Source organism: Patella vulgata, chromosome 2 (genome assembly GCF_932274485.2).
Source record: "Patella vulgata chromosome 2, xgPatVulg1.2, whole genome shotgun sequence".
Classification (NCBI taxonomy): Eukaryota; Metazoa; Mollusca; class Gastropoda; family Patellidae; genus Patella; species Patella vulgata.
This window is the reverse complement of record NC_065880.2, coordinates 39,529,505-39,552,635: the sequence shown is the minus strand read 5'-3', so window position 1 is coordinate 39,552,635 and position 23,131 is coordinate 39,529,505. Positions and strand designations below refer to the sequence as shown.

Here is a 23,131-nt window from a genome sequence, read left to right as displayed (position 1 = left end):
CCATATGCAAATGAGCTTCGTCGTAGATCCCATATAAGGTATATGTTCCAATATGCGCAGTTCTATTATGCATTTGTCTATTATGCAAAATATCTATTATACTGTATTTGTATTATTGAAAAGTGTATTTTGTATTTTAACACTGTGACAATGGTATTGTGGAGCAATGGAAATTGCAAACTTTAAAATTAAAATACGTATTTTAAACTACTGAAATATATGCGGTTTATACAGTGAACACTGAAATAATATTGGCAACGTTATCCTTCCATAAATAAAGACTGTTTCATTTTAAACCCCTAATATCTTTAGTCTTCAGTGTTCTATAAAATAAATACTGCAAGGGTCAATTTGACCTATAGCCATGAATATTGTCTATTTGACATCGTTTATGTCCCCACTCAAACCATATGTATAGGTGTTATGAATTATCCCTATAACTAAATGTGGTGGTGCGTGTCATAGATTAAACAGTACATGCGTACTCTTTTTTCTGGAATGTTTGATATAATTTCTGTGTGTTTGAAAAGTTCACAATTACAATAACTGATGAATTTTGTTTGTATTTTTTAAATAAAAAATTCTAATCACCTGACATTTTATATTATGACAGCACCAATTGTTGTACAGATCAGTGGAATTTGCATATATCATTGAGATTGAGTATATATATAGGGAGAAAAAATGGGTTAACTCAAAACAAACTAGGTCATTGCGGGACTAACATATGGTACAATTTTATTTCAATAATTCGGTTGCCCGTAGGTAGAATTATTTTAGCAGTTAGAGGACCCTGCGAAAACCTACGAGGTTAGGCAGACAACCCTAGTCCTTGTCACGTACAAGTCTGGGGTCGAAACCACGCCACTGGACTCAATGACAGCTTATGATCGATCTTAAGCTCGCGCGTTAGACCATTTGGCCACCCCGCCCCCACCACGCCACCCATCGCGTCTAGTATATATTGAATAGGCAATCAACAAAAAGCAGTGGTGTACGTAAATTCTGACAAAGAAAGACATTATAATGATGATATTCAGGTTTATTTCTAAAAGATTCAAGACTACTATTATAATAAACAGATGAAAGGGACGCCACATTATTATATTTAAATATACAGTACAAAAAAAAAAACACTAGAAAATTTAAAACTATTATAACAATTGAAATATATCTACAATTATAATATTTTAAACACAATATTTTAACTGTATATTAATCTAATAATAAAACTTAAATAAGTATCTACAGTATGTATTTGTTTGTCTAAGGGTACTTATATCTCTAAATGTTTAGATACAAAAACGCATGATGGTACATTTTTGGTTTTAAATATCGCTCTGGTAAAATAAGAATATAAATGAATTTTTTGAGGCGGGATCAATCGGGAAATGTATTTTATTATTTTAAATTACTATCCTGGAATAGTTGTTAAACTAAAATCATAATTAGTTAATAGAAATTATAATTTAAACGGTCACTTTCAGATAGATCTCAAATCAGTTATGTCAAGTCGTATTCTAACCCTCTATTAAAGATGTAACCCGTCGAGTTTAATTATCTCATCTATAGTAAATCTAGTTTTTATGCCCAAGAAATATATAATTGAAGACTGTTCGTGTCCGTCAAGGGCCACAGCTGGTCGAGTAGCGTAGAACTATAGACTACACTACATAATTGTCCGATCGGTAAGTGACGGCGGTATTATTAGATTGGAAATAGGATTACCCATCCATTAGTCGTAAGATATGTTGTTTTGAATAGTAGGTCGAACGCCAAAGGAATACATCTTTAAATTACAAACTTGTAAACTTTAAGCCATTAACACTACTTAGTGGTCGAGATATCTCTGCTTCAATAGAAGTAAGAGTTACTCTTTCTTATTTCAAGACAAAACGACCCGGTATTTAATTTACTAGGAATTAAGATTCATACATACATTTACTGAAAGAAACGGATTATTTAATATGGATGCAGTAATTGATCTAATTATTTGAGAATTGTTTTAAGTATATAGATGGATTTAATGATATGTACATAATAATTAATTTCATTTATGTCGTCTAATAACGAACTTATTATTTGTTCAGTATGGGGATCTATTTTGTCCAATCTACAAAAATAAACACTGAACAAGACAATAAAAATATAAGTTAAAATTTCACGACTTAACAATACACAACAATATTTATTGAAATTCTTAGACAAGAAAAAATATTTGCGCAATATACATATAGCATAAAAGTAATCTTATCTACAAACAAACAGCTTACTATTCTTTCAGAGCACATAAAATTTCAATTAAAATACATTTAAAATTTACACTCAGACTGTGCTCTATTAGTTCCATATACAACCATTATTCCAAAACATTGATCAAGTAACATTATAACCAACATAATATTATTCAATGTTTTATTATGTCTCTTAGTGCCACACACATCGTCTTCCTTCCACTGGGACACATAATATGTGCTTGATAGGAACGTTAACGTCTGTGCCAATTATAGGCCGATGCCCTCGAACGCCCTTTTAACCATGGAACGCACGTTTAACGTCTTCGATAGTTCTACGTGAATATTACGTCATAAAACGTTAGTTCTATCTTTGAAACGTTTATTTAACACCCTGGTAGTTTGTTCTACCTGCTCACACTTGTGAATCAAAACGTCCTAAAACGACTTCCTAACCCTGAAACGTACACTTCACATCCTGAAAGGTCTTTAGGGTGTTAAAAATTCGGGAAACGTTCTGTAACTTGATAATGAAACGCACACACTTTGATACGTGTCCAGAAATACGTACTTTCTTTCATCTTACGTCTTTCATCTTACGTCCTCTACATGGATCATAACATTATCCAAAATATAATATACCTTTCTTAAATAAAACAATTTATCAATATATACATCAGACATAAGAATTCATACAGAATCATATAATTAGTGTAAATATCACTTTACCTATATCTCACAATGGGAAATGATCATAAGAACATCGATAAAGTATCCATGGACGCTATTAACTCTACCAACGCTTTAAGTTATTAGCAAATATATATAAAATATATATATAGTTATAGGTAACATTTACTATAACGGCTTTCCTGCTTTTTCTAGATGAATTCCATGTTTTGTTCATATATGAATTGTTTTCCGAAACGCCAAATCCAATAGTAATTTTCAATTTTTCTATTATATCACATCTTCTCTGAGTAATTAAATCTCTTTGAAATCTCAATTTCGCACAAAGTTCGAGGTATATAATTAACAGCACTTGTTCCGGAAGTTACTCCAATCACTGACGACATTTGCCGCGCCTTTCGTACTTCACAAAGCGTCGTAAACGTCGTTGCCACTTATCTTTCCATTTTATAACGACACTTTTACGATCTATTACGAATCCGCTACGACTATCATTTCTACGGTGCTTTCCAACGATAAGGTAACGTTGGCTTAGACGAATTTTGGGACATTTACATCGTAAATCTTGCTTGGGAACCCATAGATACGTTTCACCACGACGTGTTCTGTCGTTGGTGGGTCGGTTCACTATTCGTTTGTATGAATTTTGTACGTTGATGGTAAATTTAACCCAATCATCGACCTTTTCTCTGGATACAACCTGGGCGCTGATGGCTGCAATGGTAACAAAAAAAATGCAGGTGTTATAACTTTTACACAACGATAGGATGTCAGTGAACGGATTATATAAACAAGTCCAGGGTAAAAATCACTAAGCTTAATAAGAACTATAACTCTGTAAATGAAAGATTTGTTAATACCGGTTTCGAAAAAGATCAGACGATATTGTAGTCTCAAAATTCGGCTGTTTTCTATGGGTGCAACATTCTGTAAGGAATTCAATTTGTCCTTACTTTATCATATTGTTCCAAACATATCTAATATTAAACTTTGAGTGCAATTTTTCAATTTCAAGTTTTGTATGGGTTAATAGGTTTATGCACGGAACAACAAAATGGTCAATGCACGACTGGCTTGGTCGTTTCTCAATTCGTGCATGGCAATTTAAAAATTATTAGATGATAACCGAGTCCATGTAAAATTGCCCATCTAAACTGTTCAAAGATGGACACGTGCGAGGGCAATTTGCAGCAGCATTTTAATTCGGGCTTATAAAAATTTAACTATACTCCGGAAAGGTACAATTGCTTTTAAACTTTGAAATGACGAGAGGGTTTGCTACATATTTTTATACTTTCGCGGGTTCATTTTATGTGTTTAATAATCGTTCTTACCAAAGTCTCGTCTGCAAAATCTTTTGAGGGTAAGTCGCCTGCTCCGCTTTTTGCATTTATTACATGGATTACCTGAAAATAAATATGGAACATCACGTCAAGTTCTATTGTTTACCTTATTGCAATTTCTTTCAGCCATTACTTTGTTTATGAGATACTGCAACAGTCTGCGTTAAGAGAAAATGACTTAGAATTTCCAATTTGGATTTCATTAGCCACTTAATCGGAATTTGAAAAGGGAATCGAAGGCTTAACAAAGGGCTTAATAGGTCATAAATAATCGCCAACACTTCCGATGGATATAGAATGATCGGGTGACGAACCGTGCCACAAGAGCAAATGATTTAACTTCCGACCTTTATTGGCAAATAAAGAACTATCCCTTAACTAATGGTCATTAACGGACAAACACCTTCTCGGGGAATTAATACAGCTTAACGCAGGTTTGTAAGGGTCGGTTACGCTGTACTGACCATTGTCAACAAAATGGCGTATAATAGAGGCCGGAAGTCATTCGCCACATCTGACCAGTTAATAATTGGCGATTATAAAAACGAGTTAAACGCCTTCTATTAGTTTTATCCGTCATCACAGGATATTATTTACTAAGCTAACGAACCCATTGGATAACTTGAGTTCTTTTTTATATATCGTCTTAGATTAAATGCGAAGAGCAAATAGCAACTGTAACAATACCTCATAACACGTAAAGTGTGAATAATCTGTCAGTAGCCTTTCTTAAAGGGCTAAAGTCGTTTGTTGTACATTACATTATTTAACTCCTAACTTCCACTCGTCGAGTGATTTATAAGAAAAGGTATGGCGAAAATGAAGAGGAAATTTGTGTCTACATAGTCGAAATAAGCGACCATCATTACTTTAGTCTTTGTTCAACAAGTGTGTAAATACTGCGTTCGTGTTAATTGTTCCTGTCATTATCACACTTGCCCAGGTGCGAGGCGGCCTTTTTCTTTGATCTTTACCTGTTTAAGATCAGTACAAGGTGTGTGGTCATATATCATGTACTTCAAAAACGATCGGACTGCGAATATTTAACATTAACAATAGATCCTATAGATCTTTTTTCATTCGATTTCTAATTTTACTATTTACGAGCAGAGTCTAATTTTAATATCGATAGAGAAATAACTACGCGAACTATTATCATTAGGTATATGAAAGCTCAAAATAAAATGAACTAATTAAAGTGAATAACAATAATATATTGTCAATCAATATGCCTGACTAGTCCCCGCTTCTGTTATTTTTGTCAAGAACTTCAAACACGCATCAATACATTTCAGTATAGGACTAATCGTTATTTTCCATCACTATACAAATCTGTATGTTATTTTTCCTGGACATTGTCATCCGAACACTCTGTTTTTCCTACTAAGGAAACGTTAAGAGAAAAAATAGTAGACACTATCGATGCATTTGTCCTCGATGACCTGCCATGCATATTGTTAACATATACACTGAGAAACCATTAATTGGGAGTGTTTCAACTTAGTTTTCTCTAAAAATTTACGAAGCGTGAAAACACCAAAGAGATTTTGTTTGAACTGTTTTTTTCTAGAAAACCACTGAAAAGACCAATTATATGATGTACGCGACTTGTTAATAAAACTATTGAATTCAATGATATAGCAAAACACGACTCGCCTGATGCTGGAATTTCTATATACATGACTGACTCCAATGGTTTCATGATTAGAAATACTATATTTTATTGTAATATTATGCAAATTAACCGTGTATTTATTAATGTAAATAGAAAGAATCATATAAATAGTCTGTCAGTGCACATGTTACAATTTATAATGAGTCGAAAAATGCGATATTGTTATCATAATTAAAAAAACATAACTTGAAGTCAAGGATTGAAACGGAAATATTGTCTGATAATAAAAAGCTCATGGAAAAATGATTTTATTTATTTTACGCCCTTTTGCATTCAATGATATTACACAAGACACAGGGGCCTTGGTTAGATTTGTTTGTTAGATTTTTTTCCTACTATATTTGCACACTATTTGTAATATCTCGTTGGGGTTCTTAACCTCTTACTTAATATGTCCATCTGCGATATCATATCAGAAAAATAAATAGGATAATAGTATTCACCTGTACCGGGAGTAGGTTTTGGTCGGTTTCCACCTGGGTTGGGTATTTCTGAAAAATACATTTCAAAATAGTAGTATTATCTAGTACAGTGACAAATAAATGAAGGTACAATGGGAGCTTTGGCTGGCTAAAAAAAATACTTTAATAGCATTTCAACGATTAATCTCTTCTGTTTTCCCAAGCCGCTGTTGTGTTTCTGCTCCTTGCTTCCGGTATTCAACACGATCTGCAAGGTCTGGGGATGATTTCCTGCAATCACGAGTGTGTCAATCTGGTGGGGCTTAAGGCAACTGTTAAACTGGTGATACATCCCATACACCTGTTGTCTTAATCCACACAGATTTTACAATCACTTCATTACGAGATTTGCTGGAAGGAATTAAGATTAGAGATTAAATGGCCGAGATCAGCTTGTCTTTTGATGAAAACCAAAGGTTTCGTTTTGGTAAAACCCGACTTCTGTATTCAGATATAGTTTGGAAATCAATGAATAAAGTATTTTGGGGAAAATATTACGCTTAAAATCAAATTAGCAATGATAAGCTTGAATATCAGATGCACATCTATCAACCAAACCTAAATAACTGAAGCATTTACAAGACCACAAGCAATGATAAACAATGATTGAACGGTAGCGCAGTACAGACTCGCGACAGACTATCTCACTTCCGTTACCAAGACGCGACCACAGCGATTTGTATCGTTTATCTTTGATAGATTTACAAATACTGAACTTTACGTGCATGTTATCATAATCATACATTGTAGCTTTAAGCAAATATAGCTGATCCGTTACCATATGGAGACCAAGGTGTGCAACTAATCTTGTGGGAAGGTTTCACCTTTCCATCGCATATTTCATAAAGGCTAGCGATGGATGAGCATGAATTTTTAACCATCATACACAATTTCTTCAACCAACATAAATTTGCATTGTTGTAACGTTCATTGGACAGTTCACACTTACACCAGAATTTATGTTTGCTCTTCATTGTATTCAAGAGGACTACTAGTTTTTCAATTTCCTAAATGTACACATTCCGGTAGACTTTTGTCAACATCACTGTGCTCGGCTTTAAAGGGGGATATTTGAAGAAGCCTGTGTTAAATTTCCCTCTTGTATAAAAAGATCTGTTCGTATGGCTGGTATTGTCGACCCGAAAATGAGTCTTATTTTGGTTAATTTACTCACAATGAAACGAAAAAGAAACGCATGTAACGTTTATTGTGAGAGAGTAGCCTTTGTCACCTTAGCCGTGTCGAAGGCGAGAAATATAGCCGCCTTATTGTTTAGATAGTGTGATGATGTTAGCTTAACACGATACACATTTAAATTTCTAAGGTACAAAGAAGATAGAAACCCCTTTTACAAAGCAAGTCATGATACCATATCAATAATTCTAATTTGATGGAGTTTTAGCTTAGTTCTCAATTATTTTCAACGTTTATTTTGAGATATGGAAGAATTGAGACCAATATTTTTACAAGCTAACACATCCTGTCGGAAAGGAAATGCAGTTAAAGAGGTATTATGTGAGATTAGATAAAGAGTTTACTGTTCTCGCTATAATAGTTAAAAAAAATAGATAACGTAAATAGAATATGTTAAAAATTTCAGTCAAATTGCTCCACTCTGAACCGAGATATTAGCTTTTGAATTTTAAGCCTAGCCTCGATCATCATTACTAAAGTCGGTACGATAAAAACATAGTCTCGATTATCCATTTTTGGATTTATTAATCAATAAGCGTTGAGTAGCAGATCGGATTCAAATCCAGTGAAAATCCGACACAAAAGATGAATTAATTAATGTCTAATTTATAGTTTATATAACATTTCAGGCCTGCAGAAAAACCTGCAATTTGCAGATTTAGCTCTTGCATAATGTATGTTTAATAATCCATAAACAGAATCATTTCCATTATTTATCATTCAAAGATTCAAAGCAAAAGTAGGTACCAGAATCCATAAGTGTCTTCTCTCTAATTAGACTAGTTGGGTATTCCACTAGCGTTCCTAATAATTTAATCGACAGGCTGGTGGTTAGTGTTCACACAATAAACTTATTTAAAGTTGTTGGAAAATAATTCAGTTGATTAAAATTTCGAACTGTTTTATTATTATGCGAACCGAAAGAATCACTCCATCATAACGTTATGCTGTCCTGTTTCAGTAATTAACAGTACACGGTCTTTGGGATTAATGAATAACAGGTAGAGCAAATACAGCTTCAGGATGAAAGGCAAATTATTAGAAGAAACCGGAGAAGGCAATTAGTTACAAAAGTTAACTTTCAACACAAGGGAAAATATTAATGTTATGATGAGTTTCACATAAAACTGTAGAAAGTTGAGAATCAATTCATCATCTTTGGTATTGTTGATCAAGGCATTTGAATTCTGTTAAAGGTCAATGAACATGGAAACACAAAATTTGTTAATAAAACAATAAACTTCAACAACATGCAAAACAAACCAATATTATCAATGTTAAAACAGATGTTAACAAAAACGAGTGTAAGATGACAATAATTCGCATGTTTATGATAAAACTCATTTATAATCACTTAACAGCACAAGTTCTTCGTAGTTAAATAGTTTACACTTAAATACAATTTTTCATCAGATACTTTCGTTTCGTCATCAAGTGCGTAAAATGTTCACCCTCATAAACCAAAATAGGATGTTTGTGTAGCGTATTATCGTTTACTCAAGTTAAATGTGCATGATATTTAAATTGAACAGAAATGAAGTTCTTTAGTTTAAGTGAGAAGGTAATAAAAACATATTTGCATGCCAACATGATAAGCTACGCCATTCTGTGAATTCCTGTCTATAATTATCCTGTGCTTAGGTGATTAAGGTGTTAAAACATTCATTAACAAATTTGGAAAGAAATCATGCTTCAATTACTTTCTGGAAATTGTACAATAATTGGACCCTTCTTATCTAGTTCATTTGATATTCTTGAGGGATCTGCAAAAGAAACGTCCAGTAATGGTTTATGTAACTGAGAACTTTCTGAAAGACGGAGAAACCAACTTATTGTTGTGGAAATCTTGATCTCGTAACTGCAATAGTTGGACATGTGTGATGATTTAATGTAACCGCATGACTTGCAATCAAGTATGATGTAACTGATCCTATTTTCTCTTTTTTCCTTAGATAAACACTGCAAAAAACTATAAAGTTGAATTACTAGCTCAATTCTTCAACTCTTAAATTCTACCTGATCTGCATAAGAACTTTTAAAGGGAGGGTATCATGGCCAAACTAAATACATTTTGAGTTGCTGCAAATATACTTTGATATATACTTTTTATTATAATAAATGACTATACTAATATATACTGTGATAAAATAGTATGCGTATATGTATACTTACTAATACATGGTGCGATGGGAGATTTACTTTGTTGATAACCTTTGGAACATCGGTTACAGGTCAATCCAGTTACCCCATCTTTGCACGGACACTGTCCAGTGGTTTGGTTACATGTTTTACCTAAAGCTCCAACAGGATGACAGTCACACGCTGAAAATAATAAAAACGGGTTTCTTTGATTATACAGAAAATATATATATTATTTTTCATATCTTAAAACAAACATTCTGATTTATCAAAAATTTTCTTACATGTACATGCAATTAATGAAATCTATTGAAAGTATATCGCGAAATAACTTATTCTTAGTAATTAAAACGTTTTTTTTCCACAGTGCAAATTTCGTGATCATGCAAAATATCCACCCATGGCTATTGCACGCTTAAACTTATAAAAACATTAATATTTGCACAAAATAATATCGCTCACAATATTGGCGTCTTAATATCTGAATGAATTTTCAAATGTATGAAAAGATAACTCCATACAAAATACATTAAATGTGGGTGTACAATAAATCGCTGGATACGACGGCCTTTGATCAGAATGTTAAAAAAAAAATTTCCAGAGCACTCCACCTTCTAGTATAAAAAAATTAAGTTAAGAACCAATGTCGTTACCAGGATACTTGTATCACAATAAAATCAAAACAAACAATATTTAAAACAGGGCGGGGAGAACCTCCAACAGAGTTCCTGATATCCAATATAAATATAGCCGTATCGCGTTTCCGTAGACAAATTTGCACGGATAAAAATACGAAGAAATTTCATCTCCAAAATAACAAAGTAGAATAATAAAGGAGAAGATAGAGATATAACCAGAATACATTTTAAACATACAACACGAAACTAATCATAACATTTACATCTGGTATCAAATAAAACTCAGAGAGAATGAAGCAATAGACGCTATCGTCACAGCTTTTACTCGATGACGCTATAGATGGGGAACATTAACAATGGAACTTACACAGACCGAACAGCCTAACCCGACCCGGTAGACCTAACCTGACCAGACACACTTCATCAGTTGTACATTGAACTAACAGTCCATAGTTATTAGCAACAGAGTTACTAAAGATTTACGTTTGAGAGGAATTTACTTTTTGAGAGGTGTTACCTTTCCATTCCTTGACGTTATACAGACCGAACAGCCTAACCCGACCAGACAGACCTAACCTGACCAGACACACTTCATCAATTGTACATTGAACTAACAGTCGATAGTTATTAGCAAAAGAGTTACTAAAGATTCACGTTTGAGAGGGATTTACTTTTTGAGAGGTGTTACCGTTCCATTTCTTGACGTAAATTGTACGGGTCGTATGTGGTATCTCTTGGAATCTCTTATTAACTTTAAATGCCATTTTAATTTATCTGCCAATTACGTTACAGACTATTTATAGTATGCATTTTCACTATCACAGATAATCAGAAATATTTGCCATTTTTTTAACATTTAAACTTCTTTAAGCAAAAGTGGCTTTTATTAAAGAATCATTTCGGTAGAAATCTGTTAATGAAATAAAACATCAACTGCCATTGGAAAGGGGGTGGGGGGTATTACAATTATATTTAAATGTTTTCCTGAAGGGAGTTATCGGTGTTGACGTGGTGTAGACAAACCATTAACTACTGGTTTCACAATAACAATGGAATAAATGGGAGGGTGGTGGCTTCTATAACATTATCAGTGATGATATAAAATGGTCTATGGGTACCTCAATGACGTTAAAACAACTCGAAGTAAATTGGGAGCACCAGACTTAATCTTTGTAGGTGTAATATTTTCACCACTATTTCCAGACCATCGAAACATATCGTCAATGAAGATAAGACATTAGGTGTGGGTACAGAAGTAATCGCTTCACAAAAGCACTTAACCTGATAAAGTATTGAAGCTAGCGAGCAGGGAACTTTATTGGCAGCATTTTATATAGGTTCGCTTTGATGTGCACTGCGGTGGTAGTACTTCTAAATAATACGATCTGCTCTGCAGATAAACTAACATATATCATTGCCGTAGAACAAAATAAAATTTAAATTCGGCTTCTGTAACTATTATAAAATGTGGAGAGTAAATTTAAATGAAGCATTAAATTCGTTCAACTATCATTATTCTATATTTAACGCTCTGTCATGTCGATCTTTACTGATTGCATCCAAGATTGTAAGAAAGAGCACAAAATAAAAAGTTTCAATGGATTATTTTAGACCATGTTCACTATTTATGTATATTCAGATATAGCAGACAACTTTTATCAAATTCAGAAAACTATATGATACACAGACGTAGCATTGATCGACCTTGTACTATTTAAATCTATTTGGATTTACATTCTAATACTGGGGCATTTCCCATGGTTATTATTTTCAAAAGTCAAAACAGAATTGAGTTTCTTTTGGGTACGGATTTTCCCAACGAGACCCCAGTAGCAATATTCATTGAAAACTAGACACACATGCAGACTATTAGAATAGTTATGGATACTTTTGTGTGTTTGGACTTGATTCAGACCGTGAAAATGAGTATACTGCATCATGTCATCTTGATAAGTGGCCTTATTAGATTTACATTTCGTTATGTTCCAATTAAATAATATATTGATAAACCTCGCTGAAGTGACATTTATAATAACGGGGCTTTATGTAATCATTAGTACTGACTAGGATTTTATTTTGCTTATTTTGACCTACATTGTCCATGATTATGATCATATTGATATACTCATCATAACATGTTTATTAATAAACAAAACAATTTGTCAGATTGTTTTAGCTATCCATCCAATGAAGTCTGAGAATTGCAAAATACAATGGGGTTTACCTTCTTTACCGGGATAACGAAAACGGGCGTATGAGGATAATTTCGCCCGGAGAGCGGTGCTACGGCCTTCTCTTATTTCGTTTTCGGTGGCCTTACTTTCCTTCTGATATGGTTTGTCATTTTTAGTTCGGCAGGCCAGCACCGGATATTGCATCCGAATATACGCATAATCAGTAGCCTATTTAGAAGGACGATTTTGGAGGTTTTATATGCAAAAGTACAACAAAAATGATATATTTGGTTCAAAACGAAAGAATTGAATGGCAAAAGTATAATACCCATACATGACTGCATCTTGTTCACATACATTGTATATTCAAGCTTTATAATAATATAGCATGGATTTTATTTGTGTAGATTTATTCAAGATGTTACAATAACTAGTCTAGAATAAGTGTTGTGTATACATAGAAAATTGATATTGTCTTAATACACTGGTTCAAGGGTCAATACATGCCCACTAGGTTGCTTTAAATATGACCTACCGGGATGTTTCAAGAGCATGTTCCCCACTAATCCGACATCGGTAAAACAAAAATGTGCCTACTTCTCTCTATTTGGACCTACAGTGTTGTTTCGATCTCCAATAACAAAACGCGTTGGGGTGTTTCGGGATCATCTTATTGATGAGATAAGGTTAACTGCTACAATATAGTGCAAAAGACCCCCATTCAATGTATTCAAGATGTTAAACTCAAACGATATATACATTGGACACCCCGATTGGAATAATTTGAAGGTAGTTGCCATATGCCACAGAAGACTCACTAGCGAGAACCTGCTTCGTAATCCGCTTATATAAAAAAACAAACGTGAAATTAAAGATTTGGGATGTTTCAAAAGGAGTCAACCTACTAAGGAAGGAACCAATATTAATGGGCACTTGGGCTAAATTCTATATTTATTTGACGTCATATTTCAGGGCCATGGTGGCACTGGCTCACTAACCAGGTTCGATCCGAGAAAATAATGGGAATTGTCCAGTCTGGTGTCCAATGGTCAGCGGGGCAGCATGGATGGTCTAACAAAGAACGTGTCTAGTCATTCGGATTACACGAAAAAATAAGGTTCACCTGTGTACGCATTGGCGTGTACGTAAAGCAACAAAATGAGCCTATACGGTAAGGTGTGAGGACACTAACCTACATGTAAATATGTTTATTATTAAAGTTGAATAAATGATATACACGATGGACATGCTCTTATCATAAGATTGCACTCAAAGTTTATGAAAATAAGATATGTACTTGTAATATGATATAAAGGTAAAGGCCAATTATACGCATAAATATTTGACATAGTATATTGTTAAATCACGTTCTAGTACGTCTGTATCATATTCAATATATTCACCTTCAAAGAAATAGGGGAGAAGGATTTATGTTATGACGATTCGAAAAGATGAAAATAATTCACAGTTAGGTTTATCGAGGTTACAACCTTTGATGTTGATATGCATTGAAAAAAATCAAATATATAAATACAGACGTCGGATATTGCATGTGATATACATTATCATTAGCAATCTGCATTTAAATAATTCACATATGTGTAGAATTACTTAGGAGTAAAATTGAGTTCTCAGAGAATACCCTCGAGGTCGTGGACTGAGCAGACAACCCTACTCCTTGTCACGTACAAGCATGGGGTCCCATTCACACATTTAAAGAGCACGCATTAGACCACGCGGCCACCCAACCTTCTACAAAAAAGTACAAATACCCAGATCAGATTAAAAGCATCTTGTTACTGGCTAACAAGAACAGTATCACATATTATTCTGCGTCATTGTATGCTTAACGAAGTAACCCATTGACAAAATGACTTGAGACATAAAGTGCCCCTCCCTGGGTGTAAGTAAATGAATAGCAATAATCGGCATATAAATCTCTCTACACCCCCCCCCCCCCCTGCACTCGACGCAGTAGTAATACGCGAGTCTTATCAGTCTGAAAAAAACATCTTATAAAAACTTTAACCCATAATTTCTCATAATTAACATGACCTTTGATTTGGTATGTTAATTACCGTGCCTCCGTTGACACAATTTGGCTCGCTGTATAAAAAGATGGCGTAAGAATACAACAAATGATAGAATATGACGTTTTAGCGTTAATAGAAAGGGGGATAAATAGAAGAGCAATAGAACGAGCCGTGACATGTTTATAAACTCCACCTTATTTTTAATCTAGATGCAAACTATAAATCAATAACCTGAACCGTTTTGGTGTTCTGGTTCTGAAATTACACAGCTTTTGGCTTGCCCTGCTGAACGTTCACGCAAAATATGCGACATGCTTACGTCCAGATCAGAAGATGTGTTGCCAGGCAACGAAACATACGCCCACAGCAGCTAAATCATCCGGGCAGTCAACATGTGTTGTCGCATATTTTTACCTTTTTCGGTAATGAAACATTTATAATACACTAAAATCTGATTAAGAGTAACAACTCATGAAATAATTATCAGAAAACCATTAGAATTTGGTTTTTATCAAGTTTTGTCCCATGCTAACGTTTAGTATACGAAACTTTTAATATCATGGATTTAGCTGTTCAAGTCATACAAATTCATTGAAAATCAATAGGCTCCTTCGTCTCATGACCTTAAACATTGTGTATCAATCAGATATTAACTTTAGCCTTTAGAGCGTCCACAAGATTTTTCAAAGTGATCAAGGGCCATAACTCTGGCAGTAATCATCGGAAATCACTGAAAATCAATAGGCGTCTTCGTCTCGTGGCCATAAACACTGTATATAAATTTAAAGTCAGTCGGATATTAACTTTAGCCTCTAGAGCTTGTGGACGCCGGACCGACGGACGGACGGACGGACGGACGGGGGCGACGACAATATACGACCGCATTTTAATGTGGGCGTATAAAAATGCTCTTTGCATGCCTGCATATAAGTCAACTTAACAATTCTGAGCAAAAATTTAGTTCAGGCATAAATGCTTAATGGTCTTCGAGTCTAGTAGGTTACATATTTTTGCCTATATTATTTTTTGGTTTTAAAATGTTTCAGTTCAGATTAGTGACACAGAGCTGGGGTCATTGAAGTTTACAAAGAAAACATGTATTTTTCTTGCACAAAATCTGAATTATCGCTTTTGATTCATCTTAAACCGTATCTCGCCATTGATAGCACAGTTTATACTCACATAAGAGCGCCAAAATAACTTAAGTCTTTTCGTAATAGCTCATCGGTGTCAACAATCATTATTTGGTTGCTAAATAAAATATGGACTGTAAAGATTGTATCTCAGACTCCCTTCAAACGTGATGAAACACACACCAACACATGTGGAGGGATGTCATTCGTAACTGTCATTTTTACTAGCTGATGATAACCTTATCAATGGCAGTCGTGCAGATCTACCTGAAGTGAATTCGTCTTATTTGTATATGTACATTTTAAAAATACAAATGGTGCCAAGTAGGTCAAGCCGAAAGGGGAGATAATCTTATCTCTGACGTATTTAGCTCGACGTCTGCTGTTTTTCTACGTAAACTAGATGCATGCACATTTAATATATTATATTAACTAGGTTGATTAAGTGGTAAAAGTATACAATATTGACACCAGCAAAGATAAAACAATTTCCTCTTTGAGATGTTTCAAGCAATAGATGTCAAATTAGACTACATGTATCTTCTATCACGTTCTGTATATCAGAGAAACAAACTGACGGTATCTTTGATCATGCTATCAACAGAGATTAAGATAAAGATCTTGATAATGAAAAGTAAGAATCCTATTCCCATACAAAATGACAAAATATATATAAACTAGAAAATCTGCTAAGGAAGCGATATAATAACAATTATCTTCAAAAAAGATAATTTTAAAAACAAGTACGAGGACAGGATACTATAGATTAGGAACTGAGCATGACGGAAACGTCGCCATTTGGAACATCATATCCAAAATCGAAGTCAATCAATTGGTTCGCAATTGTCCAAGGAACACGATGGTTCTTGAATTGTTGTAGACTTTAAACTATGTTCGAAGAAAAAAACCAAGAAAAGGAGTAGTCTTCATTACACCCCCCCCCCCCAAACTCCCCAAAAAACAACAAAAAAAACCCCCAAAGAATTAGACATAGAGTTGCCAAAGAACACAGAATTCGGCTACCAGCAACTGTGTTGAACGTGTCGTTTTTGAAATAGGTCATGGGGCGCAAGATCATCATATAATGCAGTTAAATCACGGGGAAAAATATCTTAAATATCCGCAACAGTGGTTAGGAAATTATATTTCGGGGCCAATATTTCCGCAATAAAAATCTGTTCAGATCTCGACCGGGTTCCACATTAGGCCTTACGTCTAATTAAACAATTCCAGCAGAATCTATCCTCAAGACTATCCGAGCAATGCCAGATTATTTTGGGGGGGGGGGGGGTAGGGAGGGGGTTAAAAGCAAAAGTTAAGAAAGGTAATTACTTTTACAGTGTTTACAAGACTTGTGGACAGACAAATGGATATTCAGAAAAAGGAGTTCAGTAAGACCAAAAGATCTATGGAAGACCAAAGATGTAATCTAATTAAATTCTACCATTCATAACTAAATATGTATAACTAACTAACATAAACATATAAGAAAATAAATAAACCATGTTTGCCAAAATAATAAGAAATGTTAAAATGTCTACAGCATTCCGACTAGCCAGAATCTATGAAAGGTCTAAAAGAAAATAGTCATAGACAAGAGATCTAATCTGTAAAAAAAGCCCAGGCCAGAATATTGATATTATTCTGCCTACCTTTGCAGGCTCGACGATCGGTGATGTGTCGGTCTGGATCCCGATAGTGACCTTCTTCACAATAGTGGCAATGCCTGCCTTTCGTATTGTGCTTACAATTTAAACAGACCCCGCCACTTCTATGTCCTGATAGTATGAAGAGTTCTCGATTAAATCGGCAGCGACGTGCATGCAAGTTACAATTACAGGCTGAAAATGAAACGAAACGAATATAGCATCACATATCACAACATTAAGCCTACCTTTACAAGCTTTCCTGTGAGTAATGGGCTTGCTGCGATCTCTATAATATCCCTCTTTACAATAATTGCAACTCCTGCCAGCAGTATTGTGACGACATTTTAAACATACTCCTCCGCTTTTGAAGCCCGATAAAGTATATAATTCCATATTGAAGCGACATTGGCGAGCATGGAGATTGCAATTACAAGCTGTAAAAAATATCATCTGACATATTAAAGGTACATTACCAAAATATGATATTAATACATAATTGATAATTGAATATATACACATTAACAAAGGAGATTGAATAAAATAAATAAAGGAATTAAAAAATAAAGAAATAAAGAAATAAATAAATGAATAAATGAATGAATGAATGAATGAAAATAACTGTTCGAAACGGTTTGTTATAGTTAACTTGACATGTATATTTTCCAAAAATGCTTGTGCTGCATACGATGCATGTTTTAGAGACTTGCTCTATTTAGACATTATTATGACATCTGAGTGAAAACATGTTGTATCGAGTTCTAAACATTACCAGAATTGTATAATGTTAATTCTTTGGTTTTGAAAAATTTCTTTTTTAAACTGTGAAAAAAGATCAGGATTGTTGTTTATTCGTTTCGATTTTTTTGATAAGGATTGATATATGTCAGATGAAAAGCTTGCACTGAAAATATTATTGTTTGTAAAGTAAACCTATTTTCTCACATTTTTGACACGGTTTATTCTTTTTGTTTACGCAATCGATATTTTCATCGTTTTTTGTGAAATATTCACGAGTTTTTCCTAAAGAGATATATATTTCATTGTAACAACTTGGGAGAAAGAAATGTCATCGCAAAATTTTGATGACAATGAAATAATGTTAAATATCCTGGTGTATTTTATTCATTTTGATACTTAAGGATAATGTATATATTCTCTCCTTACAATAGCACAGATCTTAATGAAGGTAGTGCTTTTCACGTTTTTGTTTGTCTGGGGTAGGGTGGGATGATGGGGTAGGTGGGCGGTCATGTCGTAGAAAATTGATAACAAACTGCTAACGTATAAACATTAGATGTCAATGAAGTGCCAAATTATGTCGTTAGGGATATAAAATAGAACGAAATACTTTTCTTTCTTTCTTTACCACATATTTGTACTAAGCGACGCGCAATCTGTCAGTGTAGACACATTGCCCATTGAACACCCAATAACACACAAGAATATAAAAATCACGGTGTTTAATATCTCTTTAACATATCTACTCCGAACATATAAATAGCTTGGCTAAACTTACCAGGCATTTATCGCCCTACATGTCGCGCTTATAAAATCTATCAAATGGATATACAATAAGCAACTTTCAATAGCGACGTTTATACCCGAGTCTTGTAAATCCCTTTTACAATATATAAATGAAGGCTTTCTACGTGTGTTATATCTGAGGTTGAATATAATGTAAAAATAGGGGGTCATTTATCAAACCGACTGAGCTAAATTAGAATATTGCTTTGCTGTCAAACAGTTTAGATTGAATAGATCTCGATTCAAATAAAGGTAACAATTATTTGCTTATATTCTTTTATAACTTTACACGCGATTATTTGCTTATGTCGTTTATTTGCCAAATTTAATATTTAGCTGTTCTTTGATAACTTGACTGATACTTGAACAAGGGTAATTAATACAATATTTATATATGCTAGAGCATGAAGAAGTACAAAACTACATTTAAAAATTGATACTATTATATTAAGACGTATATTTAGTAGCCCGTCACACCACACACACACACCTGTGTACATAAATAAATAAATGTATATACTACTTTACTTATGTCTTTATTAGTTTATTTAAATTTATACCTATATGGCATACATGTATATATTCATAGCATGATTGTTATAGTACACAAATATGTATATTATTATTAACTATATTATGTATATAAACAATTAAACCATTAATTTCTGTCAAGCTTTTTTTTTACCTATATATAACTACTTTATAATGTATATATATATATATATACATTATAACGCCTGAAAATTCTTTCTATGGACAGACAGCTAGCTTATGATTTGATATATTAAAAGATAGGTTGTCAGGCAACGAAACATGCGCCGACAGCCGCCCCGTCGCCCGAACAGTCCATAAAGGTTGTCACAGTTTATGTTTTTATTGGTAATAGGAGCATTTATAAGACACAACAAACTTAGGAAAGATCGTTTTTTATAATCAGCATCAAGTAGATCATCAAGTTGATCTTGATTTAAAAAAAAAACATTCTTAATTTTGTTAGTAGTAGATCTAAAATGAGTTGGGGTTGGTGGAAACTGGGTGTGAATTGCGTTTTGGTTAATAGATGTTGTTAACCGCTGTAATATAATTTGATTATTTTCGTAAATATCCCATTGAAACGAAATCCTAACGAAATCCATATATTTATATAGATTGTATATTGAGTGTGTTTGTGTGTGTGTGTGTGGGGGGGGGGGGGGGTCCACAGAATAATTTAGAAACTAATGTGGGTGTATAAAAATCGATCAAGGATTATAACTTAAATATCAAAAAATTGTCTCATGACCATAAACACTGTATATCAATTACAAATCAATCGAATGATAACTTTTGCATAACTTTCAAGTCAATCAAATAATAACTTGAGCCTCTAGAGCATCAACAAGATTTATCATATTGATCAAGGGCCATAACTTTTGACATTAATTATAAGAAAATTTTTGAAAATTAATAGGCTTCCTTTACCCATGACTATAGATAATCTGTATAAATTTAAAGTTAATCGGGTGATAACTTTCGCCTCTGGAGCGTCCACAAGAGGGCCATAACCCAGGCAGTAGTTATCGGAAATGGCTGAAAATCAGCAGGCTTCTTTGTATCTAGAGTGCCCACAAGAGTTTCAAAGTGAGCAAGGGCCATAACTCAGGCAGTAATTATCAATAGGCTTCTCCGTCTCATGACCATAAACACTGTGTATAAATTTGAAGTTTGTAGAAATATTTCAGTGCGATATGCTCATGTAGAATTTGGTTAAAAGGTTGCTAGGGTTGTGTTTAGAAATACACTTTGTTGATAAAACTTATTTTGAATGTTCATTAGGGTAGTAGATATAATGATACTTTTGATAACCTCTTCAATTAACGCCTATCCCGATGCACCTGGTGCTTTATTATCATCATTTAGTTATTTGGATAATGTTTTGCATATGGTGGTCTAAATATCTAGGACTTCTAACGTAACGCTTGCCAGATTTTTTATATGTTCTATTAAAGCACAACATCGAATGAGCCGCGTTATATGCGATTGTCATTCTTGATGCCTCAATTATCGGGTATTTGGCAGGCAACCGACCCGTTTGAGGAAAGGATAGATGTACATTTCTGAGAAGTTTAAAGGCATTTGGGAAAGAAAACGTCTGAATTGTGATAAGATCAAACCAAGACTAGAAATTAATCAATCAATTTAAACAGAATGCTATCAGGATTAAACTTTAGAAAGATTTACAGAGCAGCAATTGTTAGAAGAATTTCTGTGGGTTTTTTTTATTTGCCTCCTACATTGAACATCAAACACACTTACTTGAAAGATTCTATAGTATTGATGTGCATAATGTTTTAAACTAATGCACTTTTGTTTTCAGAGAAAACTAATAAGATACTGAAAATCAATATACTTCTCTGGAAAGACGAAATGTTTGTACAGAATATGGACAGCTCTTCATTTCTTTTTGGTCATTTATTCACCTTTATAATGCATACATTAAAACAAAAGTTCCATTACAAACAATTTGATGAGTTTTATCCTTTTGAAATCACCTTGGTTCCAGAATAACTATTTTTCGTAAACTAAGAATTACCAGGAATTGACCGAACGCTGGTATATAGACAGAGATTTATTGATATTCCCGAAAAAGGAGAAGCAACCTATATTTCAAATAAAATCACAATCCTACTTCTATCCAAAATATTTGGTACTTAATCATTAGAATTTGTTTCGAAGTCGGACATTAGAGCATTTTTATTTCTTTTAGAAAATATTCCAGAAAATAGAAGAGACAACGGGTGTCAAATAAAATCACAAATCTATGTCTACTCAAAATATTTGGTATCTATTAGCATTTGATAGCATCTATTCCTTTCGATTTATATATACAGTTGTCTTCATAAACTATATATGCCCAGTTATAAAGCTATAACTACTTACAAGTCTTTAAAATAATGTTCGAGTGTCTAATAACGTTGGTTCTTTTTGCCATTTGTTTAAGTATGAGTGATGTCTTATGTCTTCGTTTCCAGGGTTTAGACGATGGCAACAATGCGGTGGGCCATTAACGCCATTTTTTACTGCCATCAAGATAGTCTCAGAAAACAGGTGTGAACTGTATATCATATATTAGCTAACAATCATGCTATATATTCATCAGTAGGTAATAAAGTGAAAGTGCGATCTGAAATTTATAGTAAATCTGAACTTTGTAGCAAATTATTTCCAAAGCTGTTTCATCGATCCATGAATTTGATAATAAATTCCTAATTTGCTAATGATCTGTATCATCCCATGCACGTATAAACGATTCATATTTCGTAATGATGATGTATTTGCTTTGTAGTAAAGTGGTAAAGGAGAACGATAAACCATACTGCTGAAATCTTTATTGCCAATTTGTTAAGCGTTGTGTTCATCACACGAATAGAATGGAAAGACATATAATTAAGCAATAAGGCGTTAAAACTGATGGTACCTCTATTTACTCGCATCCACAATAAAATTATCGCCAAAGAGACCTTTCTCTTTATGAAAACCACATTGTTTCGGAGGTAAACAGGTTTTTTGTGAACAATAAGAGTACTCTCAACGTAAACTAATTAATCATAAATCGTATTTTCAGATACGTACAATCGTTAGAAGCGTGAAAAGACATGCGAACCTTGGCTTAAACAGCTGGTTTATACATATATCGTATAGAACTACCTTCCCATTCCCATGTCTAGCCATACAGACTAATATACACGAATACCACCACATACATAACAAATATACAACCACTATCTCAGCGTAAAGGTTAAACTCCACAGTAACGTCGTCGATATTGAAAGAAACTTGTTACTGGAACGTAATGTAGAAAATTTTGAATTGTAAGAAACATTTTTTTTATTAAAATGCAAAAATTAGTCAAACTGCTGTAAACAGACTCAAAACATACTTATCTGAGAAATATTTGCAAGAGTGATTGTGTTTTTTGTAGCGCTATGAGCACGACTATACGTGGAATTAACGCGATATAAATCAACTTATTATTATTATTATTATTATTATAACATCTTTGTAATTAGAAATTCTATGTGAAGTACCATATAAGTTAGGCGATAGTATTTTTCTCACATTGTTAACAATTCTAAAGGAATGAAGAAATAAATTCATTTTAACGAGAAAAAAAAAAAAAAAAAAAAAGAAAGAAGAAAAAAAAAGGATCGCAATGTGCCACTGCATATCTTTCGTTGGGAACAGTTCATTTTTTCAGGCATGTT

At 33.6% G+C, this 23,131-nt stretch overlaps 1 protein-coding gene across 4 annotated transcripts in view; it reads right to left on the bottom strand.

Moving 5' to 3' along the window:
• Nucleotides 1-1,027: 1,027 nt before the first annotated feature.
• Nucleotides 1,028-23,131, bottom strand: part of LOC126810341 (netrin-1) — a 45,431-nt gene continuing 23,327 nt past the window's right edge. Inside the window, exons 2-7 of one of the 4 annotated variants that reach the window (XM_050535342.2) lie at nt 17,367-17,555; nt 9,770-9,919; nt 9,298-9,360; nt 6,386-6,433; nt 4,259-4,330; nt 1,028-3,638 (exon numbers count right to left, since the gene is read on the bottom strand). In XM_050535342.2, coding sequence (XP_050391299.1) covers nt 3,298-3,638; nt 4,259-4,330; nt 6,386-6,433; nt 9,298-9,360; nt 9,770-9,919; nt 17,367-17,555 — 863 coding nt within the window. In that variant the 3' untranslated portion in view covers nt 1,028-3,297. Of the gene's footprint in view, nt 3,639-4,258; nt 4,331-4,731; nt 5,319-6,385; nt 6,434-9,297; nt 9,361-9,769; nt 9,920-17,366; nt 17,556-17,608; nt 17,798-23,131 lie in introns of those variants that run through there. The other 3 variants (XM_050535341.2, XM_050535343.2, XR_008786034.1) reach the window with 3 other exon arrangements.